At 44.4% G+C, this 15,263-nt stretch overlaps 1 protein-coding gene across 4 annotated transcripts in view; it reads right to left on the bottom strand.

Annotated features, from left to right (window-relative positions):
• The window catches only part of LOC121574010 (rap guanine nucleotide exchange factor 6), a 159,030-nt gene that overhangs the window by 51,622 nt on the left and 92,145 nt on the right, over positions 1-15,263 (bottom strand). For all 4 annotated transcript variants that reach the window (XM_041886512.2, XM_041886513.2, XM_045222660.1 and 1 more), the window contains exon 7: positions 4,769-4,900. In XM_041886512.2, the coding sequence (XP_041742446.2) occupies positions 4,769-4,900 (132 nt within the window). The remainder of the gene's footprint in view (positions 1-4,768; positions 4,901-15,263) is intronic.

Genomic DNA, 15,263 nt, shown 5'->3' with positions numbered 1-15,263 from the left:
GTGTATCAAATACTTGTTCTCCCCACTGTGTGTGTGTGTATATATATATATATATATATATATATATATATATAATAAATTTATGCAATGCATTATGCTCTTCTGTATAACAAGTGTTGTTTTTCTCATGGGAAAATAAACCTCCTGTTTTCTACCCTATTCTGTTCCATAGGTTGGTGTGGATGTTTAAGATAATAATAATAATAATAATAATAATAAGCCATTTAGCAGACGCTTTTAATATCAGTCATGTGTGGATACATTTTTACGTATGGGTGGTCCCGGGGATCGAACCACCTACCCTGGCGTTACAAGCGCCATGCTCTACCAATTGAGCTACAGAGGACCACGGCTGTACTCTGTAAAAGGAGGCACCCGCCCGCCGCTGGCCTGTTGCTGTCTTCTACAACATGCTTGACTTGGCTGTTATCAACCCACACGTGTTGTTCAAGCAGTGCATGAACAACACCATGCCCAAGAGAGACTTCATCATGAGTCTGGCACACGGGCATATGAGGTACATATGAGGGCCAAGGCAGCAGCAAAGATTCCACGTGAGCCGTTGCACACAGCTCCCGGGAAGGAGACAGGTGGCCAGATGCACTAAAAACCCAAGACACTTATGTCACTTGCAAGCGACGTGTTTGTGGGAAATGTGTCAAGCAATTGAAAGTGGCAAACATTTGTGTCGACTGTTAGGACAAGGCATAACTGCTAAATGTAAATGCCATTGCGTGAAAATGCACACCATGGTAGCACGAGCTGACAATAATTGACTATTTTGGACTGCTGTCATAACGACACTTATATTCATTATAATGCCATTATTGCGTTTGTTCTGACTTTCACAATTTATCAAGCACACTTGGCGCTTATAATGATGTTTAGGCTATTGATGTTTTCATTTTTGTGTTTTTTCATATAGCCTACAGTAACATAAACTAATGAAAATGCATTTAAACATGTATTATAATGTTACCTAAGACCTTCATAAACACAACCAAATGATTATTTTAGCAATAGCATATATGAAATATATGAATTACATTGTTGACTGAATGACTGCTCATTAGCTTGAAGGGGTGTGCACGACTCAAGCCTTTATCTGGGTCAAGCCCTCCTATGACCTACTAACAACCAAAGTAGCCCTATTAAAAACTATTCATATATCCCCAGTTTGACTGAAGATAGACAGTGCTTCTTGAGAAGTACAATAACGTTAGCACACAGTTTTTGAGATCTTACAACTGCCTTACAAGAGTTTACAATGGCCAAGTAGAGGCAGACAAGAACTAGGCTAAAGAAAGACTGTCTGAGAGGATCAGTGTCTTCGTCTCCCTCCTCATCTCTGGATCCCTTGTGCTTTTGTCTGGGTGTCAGACTGAGAGCAGCTTGGTTCTTTCAGCATGTGGAGGAGGAGGGAGCGAGCGAGAGGGAGGGGGAGAGAGAGAGACACAGAGAGAGACAGAAACAGAGTGAGAGAAAGAGAGCAAGAGAGAGAAACAGAAAGAGAGAAACAGAGAGCGAGAGAGACAGAGACACAGAGAGAAAGCGAGAGGGAGGGAGGGTTTGGGCCCATGCAGGTCTCAGAACAGTTACCGGGGCAGCTCTAAACTGACAGGGACATCAGTTCCTGCTTGCTGCACAGGGGTGCAGGAGACTGCGCCAGAGCCATCACATCACCCAGAGAGAGAGGAGAGATAGGAGAGAGAGGAGAGAGAGGAGAGAGAGGAGAAAGAGGAGAGAGAGGAGAGAGGAGAGGTGGGGTAAAGGTGCGGCTGGGTTAAAGGTATATGTAATGTTGAGGGTGAACTGGAGTTAAAAGGGTAAGGGTGGGTGGGGTTAGAGATGATGATGCGTTAGGGGTGGGGCTAGAGATGATGATGCGGTAGGGGTGGGGCTAGAGATGATGATGCGGTAGGTGTGGGGCTAGAGATGATGATGCAGTAGGTGTGGGGCTAGAGATGATGAGGCAGTAGGTGTGGGGCTAGAGATGATGATGCAGTAGGTGTGGGGCTAGAGATGATGATGCAGTAGGTGTGGGGCTAGAGATGATGATGCAGTAGGTGTGGGGCTAGAGATGATGAGGCAGTAGGTGTGGGGCTAGAGATGATGAGGCAGTAGGTGTGGGGCTAGAGATGATGATGCGTTAGGGGTGGGGCTAGAGATGATGATGCAGTAGGTGTGGGGCTAGAGATGATGAGGCAGTAGGTGTGGGGCTAGAGATGATGAGGCAGTAGGTGTGGGGCTAGAGATGATGATGCAGTAGGTGTGGGGCTAGAGATGATGATGCAGTAGGTGTGGGGCTAGAGATGATGATGCAGTAGGTGTGGGGCTAGAGATGATGAGGCAGTAGGTGTGGGGCTAGAGATGATGATGCGTTAGGGGTGGGGCTAGAGATGATGATGCAGTAGGTGTGGGGCTAGAGATGATGAGGCAGTAGGTGTGGGGCTAGAGATGATGAGGCAGTAGGTGTGGGGCTAGAGATGATGATGCAGTAGGTGTGGGGCTAGAGATGATGATGCAGTAGGTGTGGGGCTAGAGATGATGATGATGCAGTAGGTGTGGGGCTAGAGATGATGATGCAGTAGGTGTGGGGCTAGAGATGATGATGCAGTAGGTGTGGGGCTAGAGATTATGATGCAGTAGGTGTGGGGCTAGAGATGATGATGCAGTAGGTGTGGGGCTAGAGATGATGATGCAGTAGGTGTGGGGCTGGGGTCCTGTGTGCCCTGCCCTGCCCTTTAGCACACAGCGCTGCAGGAGGGAGAGAGGGACCCTCAGAACCACAGGAAGCCCAGCCAACACACACTATAATTAACAAACCTGGGCGGAAGGGATGGGAGGAGAGGTCGTGTTCTTTCCACCATCGCTGCCATTGAGCTGGAGAGGCAGGGGGCAGCAGGGAAAGGGTGGGGAGAGGGATGAGGAGTGGCAACAAGAGGGCTAGGGAGAGAGCTTGGCGAGAGCTGGGTTAGTCAAGCTGGGGAAGCCTCTGAGATGGCAAAGTCAACACCTTTTTTCCCTTTCTGCTTTACACGCAGATCCAGTACATTCACCAAGAAAGCATTGACTGACTTCAACAGTATTAAGGCTAGGGGCATTACTTAAAAATAATGGAACTTCAAAGCTTTTGAAATGTGATGTTTTAGGCCTACAACCACGGTGGGACATTTTCTTTTTGTTCCACCAGCCAATTTTTCTCTCTCCATAATTACAAAAAATAACAGTGAGCATGCTTTCTAATGTTTTAAAAACAAGAAATGTATTACTAGTAAGAAGTATATTGCTTCATTACACTTCATTTTTGTGACCAATGTATGTTAAAATAAATAATGAAGATCCAATAATTAAAACAGATAAACAGTTCTACAACTGAACATCCAGAGTGAACAAAGTGCCTGCCCTGCCACAAGGAGTACATGATATGCTCCTAAGTAGAAATGTAGAAGCACATAATTAAATCTCGGAGAACAATGACTAAAATGTAGTGATTAAACATTTTGGGAAGTGATCCATGCTCAATCAAGCACAATCATTAGGCGAGACAAAGAAAGTAAACTGTCCCTTTAAGTGATGGGCCATTACATTTACATTACATTTTACATTACATTTACATTACATTTTAGTCATTTAGCAGATGCTCTTATCCAGAGCGACTTACAGTTAGTGAGTGCATACATTTTCATACTGGCCCCCCGTGGGAATCGAACCCACAACCCTGGCGTTGCAAACGCCATGCTCTACCAACTGAGCTACAGTTTACCGTGGTAACTTGGGCACTAGCTTGTGATGAAAAAAATCTCAGACTGCAAAGCAGCTGAAAGTTGCAGGAAACTCAAACTAACATTGTAGTGCTGAGCGATTAGTGCTTTTTGAGGTCAGTTCGTTTTCGGTTCGTAATTTTTTAAAACATTAAATTCACTATGCATTATGTCGGTTGAATGCTGTAACACAGAATAAAACAATTAATAAAAGTCCCATGGTGTTAGTGACTGCCCATTACTGCTTATCACTTATTAACCATCATTTATTCACATTACTTTACTTTAATAAAATATTTCAGTTGTTGTGTATATTTGTTTTATTTGATGACTTTATTATTCCATTCCAAGTCATCATCTCATCTCTATAGAGCTGCTGCCTATGCTGTCTGACAAAATCACTATTTTAGTAGTTCTTCAAAGTAAATAAGGCATACTTTTATGACTACTGAATACCAATCCCTTGAAGCTACTGCTCCGTATGTATCCCCTCTTGATTGCGCATTCTTCTGTCTCTTACGTAGCAGGCATAAAAGAAACACAGACCGGACAAGTGGGACGCAATGGATTATGGTCATTGTAGTTAATTATTGTGTTTTGAGTGCTAAACTATGTAGAACATTGGCCTGTTGGAAACTACAACTCCCCCACAGTTTCGGCATGATCTGATTTATCTCTAGAGAAACTGCAGCGCATTGAGCTCACAGAAAAAAAACTAACGAAATTGAATTCTAATAATTGAACTGATGTCAGTCAATTTGTTATTTAAAAACCGAAAAACAACCTAGCATGTGAACAAAACGATGCAACTGGCCAAGAAACACGAAGACAAAGTCACACTTCAGTAGCCTTTCTTGTCAATTCGACCAACTTCTACAGTTCCCAATATGCATTCTTACCCACCAATGACAAAATCTACCCGCATTTGGCGGGTGTTAATTTTGAACCCTGCCTACAACGTCAGCTCAGTTTGTGAATGGTGAAATACATAAGTGTGTATAGACCTGGTAGATGTCTGATAAGCTACTGCTCCCCGAATCACTGGCAATGCTGCATCCTGATTGGCTGGGCGGCACTTGCATCCCCTGGCTGTGGGGGTGGTCTGTAAGGTGCATCTTGTTGAGGTCTCCAGGAAGCTGCTCAGACACACAGACAGGAAGAGAGGACAGCTGTTAATACCACAGGACACACACAGATGAACAAGCGCACACAAACACACACACAAACACACACACACACACACGGTACACAAAACTTGAGAGGATTATAAATAATGGGGAGTGTGGTACTGCCCCTCTGTGAAAGGTCATATTTCTTCATGGTTTGAAGAAAAGGATGTTTTATGGTTGTCGGGTGACCTTTGGGAGACTGAGACAGACGGAGTTGTGACAGTAATTGTGTCTCAAATGGCATCCTATTCCCTATATAGTGCACTACCAGGGCCCTGGTCAAAGGTCGTGCATTATATAGGAAATAGGATGCTCTGGTCAAATGTAGTGCACTAAATAGGGAGCCATTTGGCATGTACACACTGCCTGGCCTCCCAGACTCCTCTTTCTTACATTACCTACCCAGGCCCACTGTCTGTCTTTCACACTGTCGGTCATACCGTCTGTCATAGCTCAACAGGCACTGATCAGCCGCTATGATACAGCCCTATCAATATGACAGGCAGCAGCTCACTGAATGACTTAGTGCCTGAATGCTTTTTCTCACCAACAAACGCACACACAGCGGTAACAAACACTCAGAGCCACTAAGCGGTTTGATCTTGTTCAAACTTGCCGACTTTGCTTAGAAGCTAAACGTAAGAACGTTCTTAATTAAAAAACAGAGCAGAAATCAATTTGTCATCAAAACATTTAGTCGGTTATTCCTTTCATAACAAAGATAGTGAACCAATTTGTCCCCTGGCGAAATGAGAAGAGGATCAATAAAGATGATAAGCTGTAATTGAAAGAAAAATGTATCACTTTTGTGATTTGTTCTCCAAGATGTTATAAAAATAAACAATCATCAAAGCCATAAAGCTACTACACAACACATCAATACTGATCACCTCACAAAGACTGGAACACAGACTAAACTGCCAGTCAACCTGAATAATGCCACAACAGCCCAGTGTTTCATCAATCAACCAAGCAAACAATCCCATCTATGAGACTCAAGAAACACACTAGTCCACAAAGGCCAACCAATCCAAAACAGACAAAGAGCAGCCACCAATGCCAACTAACAACCAAACCACACACAGCCAATGTGACCAGTTCAGCTTCTATATCCCCATTGATCAGGTATTCTACCAATTCCAGTCCAGCGTGCCCAGGTCTTACCAGTCTGCAGCGGGTGAGGGAGCTGTTCCGGTTGCGTCGACAGCGGGTGAACCTGCAGCACAAATCCTCCATGACCTCTGCAAGCTTGGCGGTGCCGTCCAGTCAACAAGCCACTCACCCAACGCTGGCGCTGGAGCCATCACCGTGCCACCATGCAATATTAAACAAGTTAAGTCTACGGCATGTACGGGTGGGGGCTGGGCTACCACACTACCCCTACAACCCATCCCCCCACAGAGCTGAGGAGTGGGGCAGTGACGATTACTGAATTTTGGGTAAAGATGAATTGTCATGGAAATGGCCGCGATTACTGTCATAACTGTCATTTTTATCAAAAAGAAAACAATTTGAGCGTAATGCATATTTGAACATTCGCTGCGGTATACCTAATGAATACAACACAGCTTTGGTGACACCCCTGTCTTATAAACTAATGGTTTTGACCACTTGGAACGTTTGGAAAATAAGCTTCTCCTCCCATCCATGCCGTTCTGCTCTTAAAATGATTCCCAACTTTACCCTATTCATATAAAAATGAAAAACAGATATTGGGTAAAGTATATCTACTTAAATATAAAGTTAAATCTCCCCTTCACCTAAAATGAATGTATTTAGACGGTTATGCTGCAAAACATTTTTTGTTAACTGTTATTGTCCATAATTGTCAGTTATATGATAATTGTGGTAGCCCTGCTGGGGAGAGCCCATCCTCCAACCCTGAACCAGCAAACCTCTCCAACACACATTTACATTTACATTTTAGTCATTTAGCAGACGCTCTTATCCAGAGCGACTTACAGGAGCATTTAGGGTTAAGTGCCTTGCTTAAGGGCACATCGACAGATTTTTCACCTAGTCGGCTCGGGGATTAGAACCAGCGACCTTTCGGTTACTGGCACAACGCTCTTACCCACTAAGCTACCTGCCGCCCCACACACTTGAGAGAAAACATAGCGTGTAGTAGGAGAGAGGAGAGCCAGTTGCAATCATGAGAATGACTCTCTACTCAATAACACCTAGTTGGAGCTGCAGAAATCATCCACTGCCCATAAGGCTAGACAAATGGCTATTGACCAGACAGACTCAGACGACAAATACGTCTGTCTCCTGGATGGGCTGGGCTCTCCCAGTCCTATGTAGAGAGACAGGCTAGTGGGGTGAAGGGGTGAAGATGGGGCTGTCAGAGCAGCCTACTATGAAAAGTGTTGCAAGCCAAACGGGGGCCGGTTAGAACGGACTCTTTCTCAGTGTTTCTATCAGCGCTAGAAGGGGCGGTCCATTCTGTTTATTCCACAGCCAGGTGGGTCAATATTGATTCCTTTATGATGGGGTCAGGTTTCAGACAATGACGAATCTCCGCCCTGCATCCATTTAACAAATCTATCCGATTTCCAGAGGGCAAAACTAATGTATGTATCCATCCTCCATGGCCTCCAACCCATGAAAGTACATATGGAACATATAGGATCTCTATGCTCCAACCACTCAGGTTAAAACTCACACCATCAAACCACGACAATAGCAATTAGTGCAATTATCTACAATCAGAAACATTAGTGGTGACACCAGAGCGGGTGTTGACGACACAGGGCATGGCAGTCAGAGTCTTCTATCCTGTGGATGTAGTCTGATGACATATGAGAGGCAGTGGGAGGACGGGATTGGCTAATGAGGGTGCCAGGGGGACAAACGGGCCAATGAATGTGAAGACCTCGCTAATTGCTGCAGTCTCGTGGAGCTAATTTACATTTCACACCAACAGCAACTTAATCGCTCTCCAATCCCCTCCCACATACCGCCCGCTGGGGAGGGGGGTCTCTTCCCATTCTGCTCATGAATTAATGATGACAGTGTGGGGTGATTAAAAATGAATGTATGCTTCCTTCTGCTGTATGAATTCATCACATCAACAAAGGGATGCGAGTCGAGCAAGGACTGATCCTTTAACGCTCATCTCTAAACATCCAAACATAGTCTGAAGAGTCACAACAGAGAATTTGTAATTTATTCACTCGTGTTATAACCTTTTCTTGAAAATATGACTATTTTACTAAACTCATTTAATCTCTGTAGACTGGCTACAGTAATTAACTGTAGCGGGATTGAACCTGCAGTCGCCTTGTTCCTGTGAGACCTGGCCTGCATCCCAAATGGCACCATAGTCCCTTTATAGTGCACTACTTTTTGACCAGGTCCTTATTAGGCACTATAAAGGGAATAGGGTGCTATTTGGGACGCATCTATGGTATAAAACGGTGAGCAGCCATTTGGGTGTGATGCTAGTAATGACCCTGGTTCACACAGACAGGCTAATGGTCCAGAATAGGCCGTTCCATCAGAGGGAGTACCGTTAAGGCACCGCTACAGGATCCCAGCAGGGGCTCCATCATTAAAACATAGTGGAGCTTCCCAACTATGAGCCAACTGCCTCATTGCTCAGCTCACCACAGCAAGGGAGGGCTAGCGTTAACCTATTTATAGAGACTGGGTGTATTGCATATTCAACATGCATAGATCCAAGCCATTTCTTTCCCAGCTTTCATTCGGGGCAAAACATAATATCCTGTATGATAGGAGGGGGAAAATCCTCCCATCCCAAAATGAAAGACATAGCTGAGAGAGATAAGCCAAAGGGAGAGGATGTCTTCCTTTTATCACAGAGCAAAGCAGTCCACTGAGAGAGACACGTTGGCCTGGAGGTTAGAGGTGGGCTGTGCTCGGGGTTAAGAAGGTAGGACTTCTGATGATGATAACACTCCAGAGGACTTTAGTCACCGGAGCCATCATCATCTGTCTAAATTATTCACTCCGGCCCCCTCCCCCCCAGCATCAATTACACTCCCAGACAAAAATGTGTCACCCGGAGGATTGGACTGTCCCTCCTCCCACATGATGGCAGGGCGGGCACGTTAACCCTGGGCTGACTTTGAGCTGCCGCAGGGAGGATGCCCTTGATCAGTTGAACAGGAGAGATGAGATGGATTATTTTAGATGTAAAGTCTTAGAACAGTTCCAAATGCACTCTGGTTACAACTGATCTGATCTCCATTTCCATTTTCTATGTATCAAGACAAGAGGTAACCAGTGTTTACCCTGTATTCATTTCGCAGCGGCGCACTAAAAAAAGTGTACACTTACATGACTAAACCAGAGAGAAAGTTTGTAGAAAAGATAACTGACCTATATTTAAATAATATAATCTTTGAAAATCACCAAAATAAAAGTTAAAACGATGAAACCAATCAAATAAAACAATGAATTTAGGAGTACTTTTGGAATGGCTGGATTAGCGACCGGGAACACATGGCACATGCCCAGGGGCCACCATTGAATTTGTTATAATGTTTAAGCATAAGATCGCAGAATGCCCAGTGACATCCCCCACCCTCCTTCCAAGACCTTTGCCACCCCTGCTAAAATAATCTAGGGGAAACACTGAAGTATGGGATACCAACAAACTGTCCCAAAGGCACTTAGTCTCAGCCATAGCTATCATTCAGTTGTGCCTGTTTAGCTTAAATCCCCCAACTCAAATCAGGTGGGTTAGATTAGAGTGAATGTCTAGCTGTGGATCTCTAGAGGTGTTCTGCTAGTCAGTGAGGAGAGAGCAGCCGTCGGACAGACACACACAGGATGAGTGTTGTTGTAGATAACAGGCTTGCCAGTTTTATGGCCAGGCAGCAGGGTGGAGCGGTGCAGGGCAGGCAGAAGCACTCAGAGAGAAAGAGCAGGTTATTGATATACAGTCGATTACTCCACTAGCCTGTCAGCTTTCCATCCCTTCCCTTCCTGAGACCCAAACAGCCAAAGCAATTATGTTAACAGAAATAAAATGAGCGTTACTCCTGGCTGCCACCTCCCCATTAGGCCCAGGCTAACTTTGGTATCTGGTATTGATTAGGATCCCCATTAGCTGTTGCAAAAGCAGCAGCTACTCTTACTGGGGTCCACACAAAACATGAAACATGACATAATACAGAACAATAATAGACAACAGCTCAAGGACAGAACTACATACATTTTTTTTAAAGGCACAAATAGCCTACATATCAATACATACACACAAACTATCTAGGTCAAATAGGGGAGAGGCGTTGTTCCGTGAGGTGTTGCTTTATCTGTTTTTTGAAACCAGGTTTGCTGTTTATTTGAGCAATATGAGATGGAAAGGAGTTCCATGCAATAATGGCTCTATATAATACTGTATGCTTTCTTGAATTTGTTCTGGATTTGGGGACTGTGAAAAGACCCCTGGTGGCATGTCTGGTGGGGTAAGTGTGTGTGTCAGAGCTGTGTGTAAATTGACTATGCAAACAATTTGGGATTTAACTTTAAATGGCACAATAGACAGATGCACTGGAGGTAGAGTTGCAATACAGCAGAGGACGGGAGGTGGAGACTAAACGCTGAGCTGAATCTCAAACACTGGGCCCTGTAACACAAGAGTCATTATGCATTCTATTTGGGTGGCGGAGGTGTCATTTAGCTAAATCTTGATGATGCTAATTAGCAGCTTATTATGGACCAATAACTACTGAGTTATACTGAATGACAGAAATAAGTACACACTAAAACAAAGAGATGGTTGTAGAAATGGATGGCCAGAGGAGACATTTAAATAAATAGCCTATATAAGTTGTCATTCTCTCTGAATTAGAACATCTAAACAGTTTGTCTGAGTAATAATGCCATCATAAAGTTAGAAAGGGACATGCCTTGAACTTCAATGGCATGGCAGTACTCATGAACCCAAAAACCGGAGTACAGCATGTGCCAACCACTTGGCAAACAATGTCATTGTTAATGCAATTAGTTAAATTTTACATTTGAGTCATTTAGCAGACGCTCTTATCCAGAGCGACTTACAGTTAGTGAGTGCATACATTTTCATACTGGCCCCCCGTGGGAAACGAACCCACAACCCTGGCGTTGCAAGCGCCATGCTCTACCAACTGAGCTACAGGGGCCTAGTTCATGTCATAATCTCAATTCCAAACCACACAAACATACTGAGAAAGAGAACAATCTTCAGTATTTCAACATGTTACACAACTGTTATAAAGCCAACATAAGTTGAGAAAACAGAGTACAATGCACACGGTGTAGTTCTCCTTTGATGTCAGGCAATTCATTCCATCTTTATTTAGAGACTGGCCTCTTCCACTCACGGCATCACAGCGAAATGGAGCAAAAAGCTAAATAAGTGGTCACAATCCAGATGTGAGCAGTGCCTAGCACACACACTCCGAGAAACGCGCGCACACACACAGTCTGAAATTAGCCCTGCGGCTGCAGACAGCTTTGGTCAATGGAGGTCACCTCCAGGGGTTGGCTTAATGGTGTTAGAGAGGTACAGTGAAAATGCGTGCGCACACACACACACACGCACTCTGAGAAACTCACACACACTCCGAGAAACACACCCACACACCCACCCACACTGATGTCTCACACGTTAAACTTTCTGTGAACCAGCTTGCCCTGAGAACATCCCGACCTCTGCTCCCTAACACACTCTCTGACCTCTTCCCTCGCTCCCAAAACACCTGCTGCACTCTAACGCAACAGAGCTGTAGTGTGAACTGAAGTCTAGATTAAGATACAGTAGAGGGAGTAAGAGAGAGAGGGCGAGAGAGGGAGGGAGAAGGGGGTAGTGTTCTCTTTTAAGAACCCCTTTCCTCCTCCCCCCTCCGTCTGAAGTGAACACACAGGGATTTGGCAGAGAAGAGATTGTGGGTGAGAGAGAGGTGTAATGAATTGAACTTGGAATTGGAGGTGACAAGTGCGAAGACAGGCGAGGCGGGCAGGGCTGGGTGAGGGAGAGGAATAGGTAGTGAGAGAAATGGAGCGAGAGAGAGAGCAGGGGCTGTGCCACACAGGGAGAAGACAGGAGAGTTGGAAAGGCTGTCAGGAGAAGACCCTCACATCTCTCATTCATCTCTCTCCCTCACCCCCTACATAATGATGACTGAATCAAAGGGGTGGGTAGTTACTCTCTGTGCATCTTTGCTTTTACGCCAATGCACAAATCAGAGCCAGCAGCTTAAGCATGACAATCAAAGTAGTGTCACATTTCATATCACAGCCTGGTCATCATAATATCACATTGAACTCTCATCTCTAGAGGCTGCTCCTTGCTTGGGCAGCGTCTAGCCTAGCACGTGTGTCACACATCGGACAGTCAATCTGGCCCCAAAAAAGGAAATAGTAACACTAAAATATTCCTGGTCCTAAAGAGATTCCAGGGAGCTAAATCACCCCCGTCCTGTGTTGTAACAGAACAGAGTCAGAGGAGGAATGCTTGGCATCACTCTGGAGCGGGCACTGGCAGTATTGTGAGAGCCAAAATGTTGAGTGGCAGCCTGGTGCTGATTCTGGCCCCGCCAGCTAAGTGCTTTGACTTTTACCCAAGGTAGAGCCTGGAGTCAGTCAGGTGGCAGCCAGGACTGACTAACAGACAGACACGGCGACAGTCTACGGGTAACGCTGTCTCTGTCCAAGGCGTGACAACAGTGACTAATAGTGTAAGGACCATCCATGTTTAATCATCCAGCCATGGACCTTCTAAACCACCCAGCTGGAATTACTCTACACTGGGAACACAATGGATTACCAGGTTGTGTGTGTGTCTGTGTACAGGTTTAAAGGCATTGCATAATCACTCATTTCATTTACCCTCATCTGCTAGTCAGAGTGAGAAAATTACAAGAGGTCAAAACTGTAAAGCAAAGTGTTCATGTATCAGCCCTCTTCAGGAATGGTTACATATGAAACTCTCCTGGTTAATTCATCAGTGTGGGGGTGAGGGTGTGCTCCGTCTCAGAGGGATGGGCCCAGTTCCCTGCCAGGGAGGTTTGATGTGTCTGTCTCTAACATGAATATTCATGATGTGGCGTGGCAGAGACCTATCGCAAACCTCCTCCCTCCTGGCGTGTGTCCCATACTCAAACAGCACTGGGGAAGAGAGAGAGAGAGAGAGAGAGAGAGAGAGAGAGAGAGAGAGAGAGAGAGAGAGAGAGAGAGAGAGAGAGAGAGAGAGAGAGAGAGCAAGAGAGAGAGGGAGAGAGAGAGAGAGAGAGAGAGAGAGAGAGAGAGAGAGAGAGAGAGAGAGAGAGAGAGAGGATGGGACGGAGAGGATGAGAGACAGCAGCAAGATGTGTGACCTGTTGCCACAAGAAAAGGCCAACCCGTGAAGAACAAACACCATTGTAAATACAACCCATATTTATGTTTTGTTATTTTCCCTTTTGTACTTTAACTATTTGCACATCTTTACAACACTGTATATAGCCATAATATGACATTTGAAATGTCTCTATTCCTTTGGAACTTTTGTGAGTGTTATGTTTACTGTTCACTTTTGTCTATTATCTATTTCACTTGCTTTGGCAATGTAAACGTGTGTTTCCCATGCCAATGAAGCCCATTGAATTGAATTGAGAGGATGACACAGACAATATTTGGAACCAAGGACTGATCACCCCAATCCACAAAAGTGGAGACAAATTTCACCCCATTAACTTCCGTGGGATATGCGTCAATAGCAACCTTGGGAAAATCCTGCATTATCATTAACAGCAGACTAGTTCATTTCCTCAGTGAAAACAATGTACTGAGCAAATGTCAAATTGGCTTTTTACCAAATTACAGACCACGTATTCACCATGCACACCCTAATTAACAAACAAACAAACCAAAACAGATGCAAAGTCTTCTCATGCTTTGTTGGTTTCAAAAAAGCTTTAGACTCAATTTGGCACGAGGGTCAGCTATACAAATTGATGGAAAGTGGGGTTGGGGGAAAAACACACGACATTATAAAATCCATGTACAAGTGTGCGGTTAAAATTGGCAAAAAACACACATTTCTTTCCACAGGGCCGTGGGGTGAGACAATGATGCAGTTTAAGCCCCACCCTCTTCAACATACACACACACATACATACACATATACATATACATATACATACACACACACATATATATATATATACACATATACATATATACACACACACATATATATAAACGAATTGGCAAGGGCACTAACGGTCTGCAGCCCCCGGCCTCACCCTACTAGAATCTAAAGCCAAATGTCTACTGTTTGCTGATGATCTTGTGCTTCTGTCACCAACCAATGAGGGCCTACAGCAGCACCTAGATCTTCTGCACATATTCTGTCAGACCTGGGCCCTGACAGTACATCTCAGTAAGACAAAAATAATGGTGTTCCAAAAAAGGTTCAGTTGCCTGGACCACAAATACAAATTCCATCTAGACACCGTTGCCCTAGAGCACACAAAAAACAATACATACCTCGGCCTAAACATAAACGCCACAGGTAACTACCACAAAGCTGTGAACGATTTGAGAGACAAGGCAAGAAGGGCCTTCTATGCCATCAAAAGGAACATAAAATTCAACATACCAATTAGGATCTGGCTAAAAATACTTCAATCAGTTATAGAACCCATTGCCCTTTATGGTTGTCTGGTCTGGGGTCCGCTCACCAAACAAAAATTCACGAAATGGGACAAACACCAAATTGAGACTCTGCATGCAGAATTCTGAGAAAATATCCTCTGTGTACAACGAAAAACACCAAATAATGCATGCAGAGCAGAATTAGGCCGATAAACGCTAATTATCAAAATCCAGAAAAGAGCCGTTAAATTCTATAACCACTTAAAAGGAAGCGATTCCCAAACCTTCAATAACAAAGCCATCACCTACAGAGAGATGAACTTGGAGAAGAGTCCCTTAAGCAAGCTGGTTCTCTAACACAAACAGACCCCATAGAGCCCCAGGACAACAACACAATTAGACCCAACCAAATCAAGAGAAAACTAAAAGATAATTACTTGAGACACTGGAAAGAATTAACAAAAAAACTGCGCAAACTAGAATGATATTTTGCCCTAAACAGAGAGTACACAGTGGCAGAATACCTGACCACTGTGACTGACCCAAACCTATGCAAAGCTTTGACTATGTACAGACTCAGTGAGCATAGCCTTGCTATTGAGAAAGGCTGCCGTAGGCAGACCTGGCTCTCAAGAGAAGACAGGCTATGTGCACACTGCCCACAAAATGTGTACTTTAACTATTTGCACATTGTTACAACACTGTATATATACAGTTGAAGTCGGAAGTTTAGATACACCTT

This window comes from Coregonus clupeaformis, chromosome 9 (assembly GCF_020615455.1).
Source record: "Coregonus clupeaformis isolate EN_2021a chromosome 9, ASM2061545v1, whole genome shotgun sequence".
NCBI lineage: Eukaryota > Metazoa > Chordata > Actinopteri > Salmoniformes > Salmonidae > Coregonus > Coregonus clupeaformis.
This window is presented reverse-complemented; position numbering and strand designations above follow the sequence as displayed.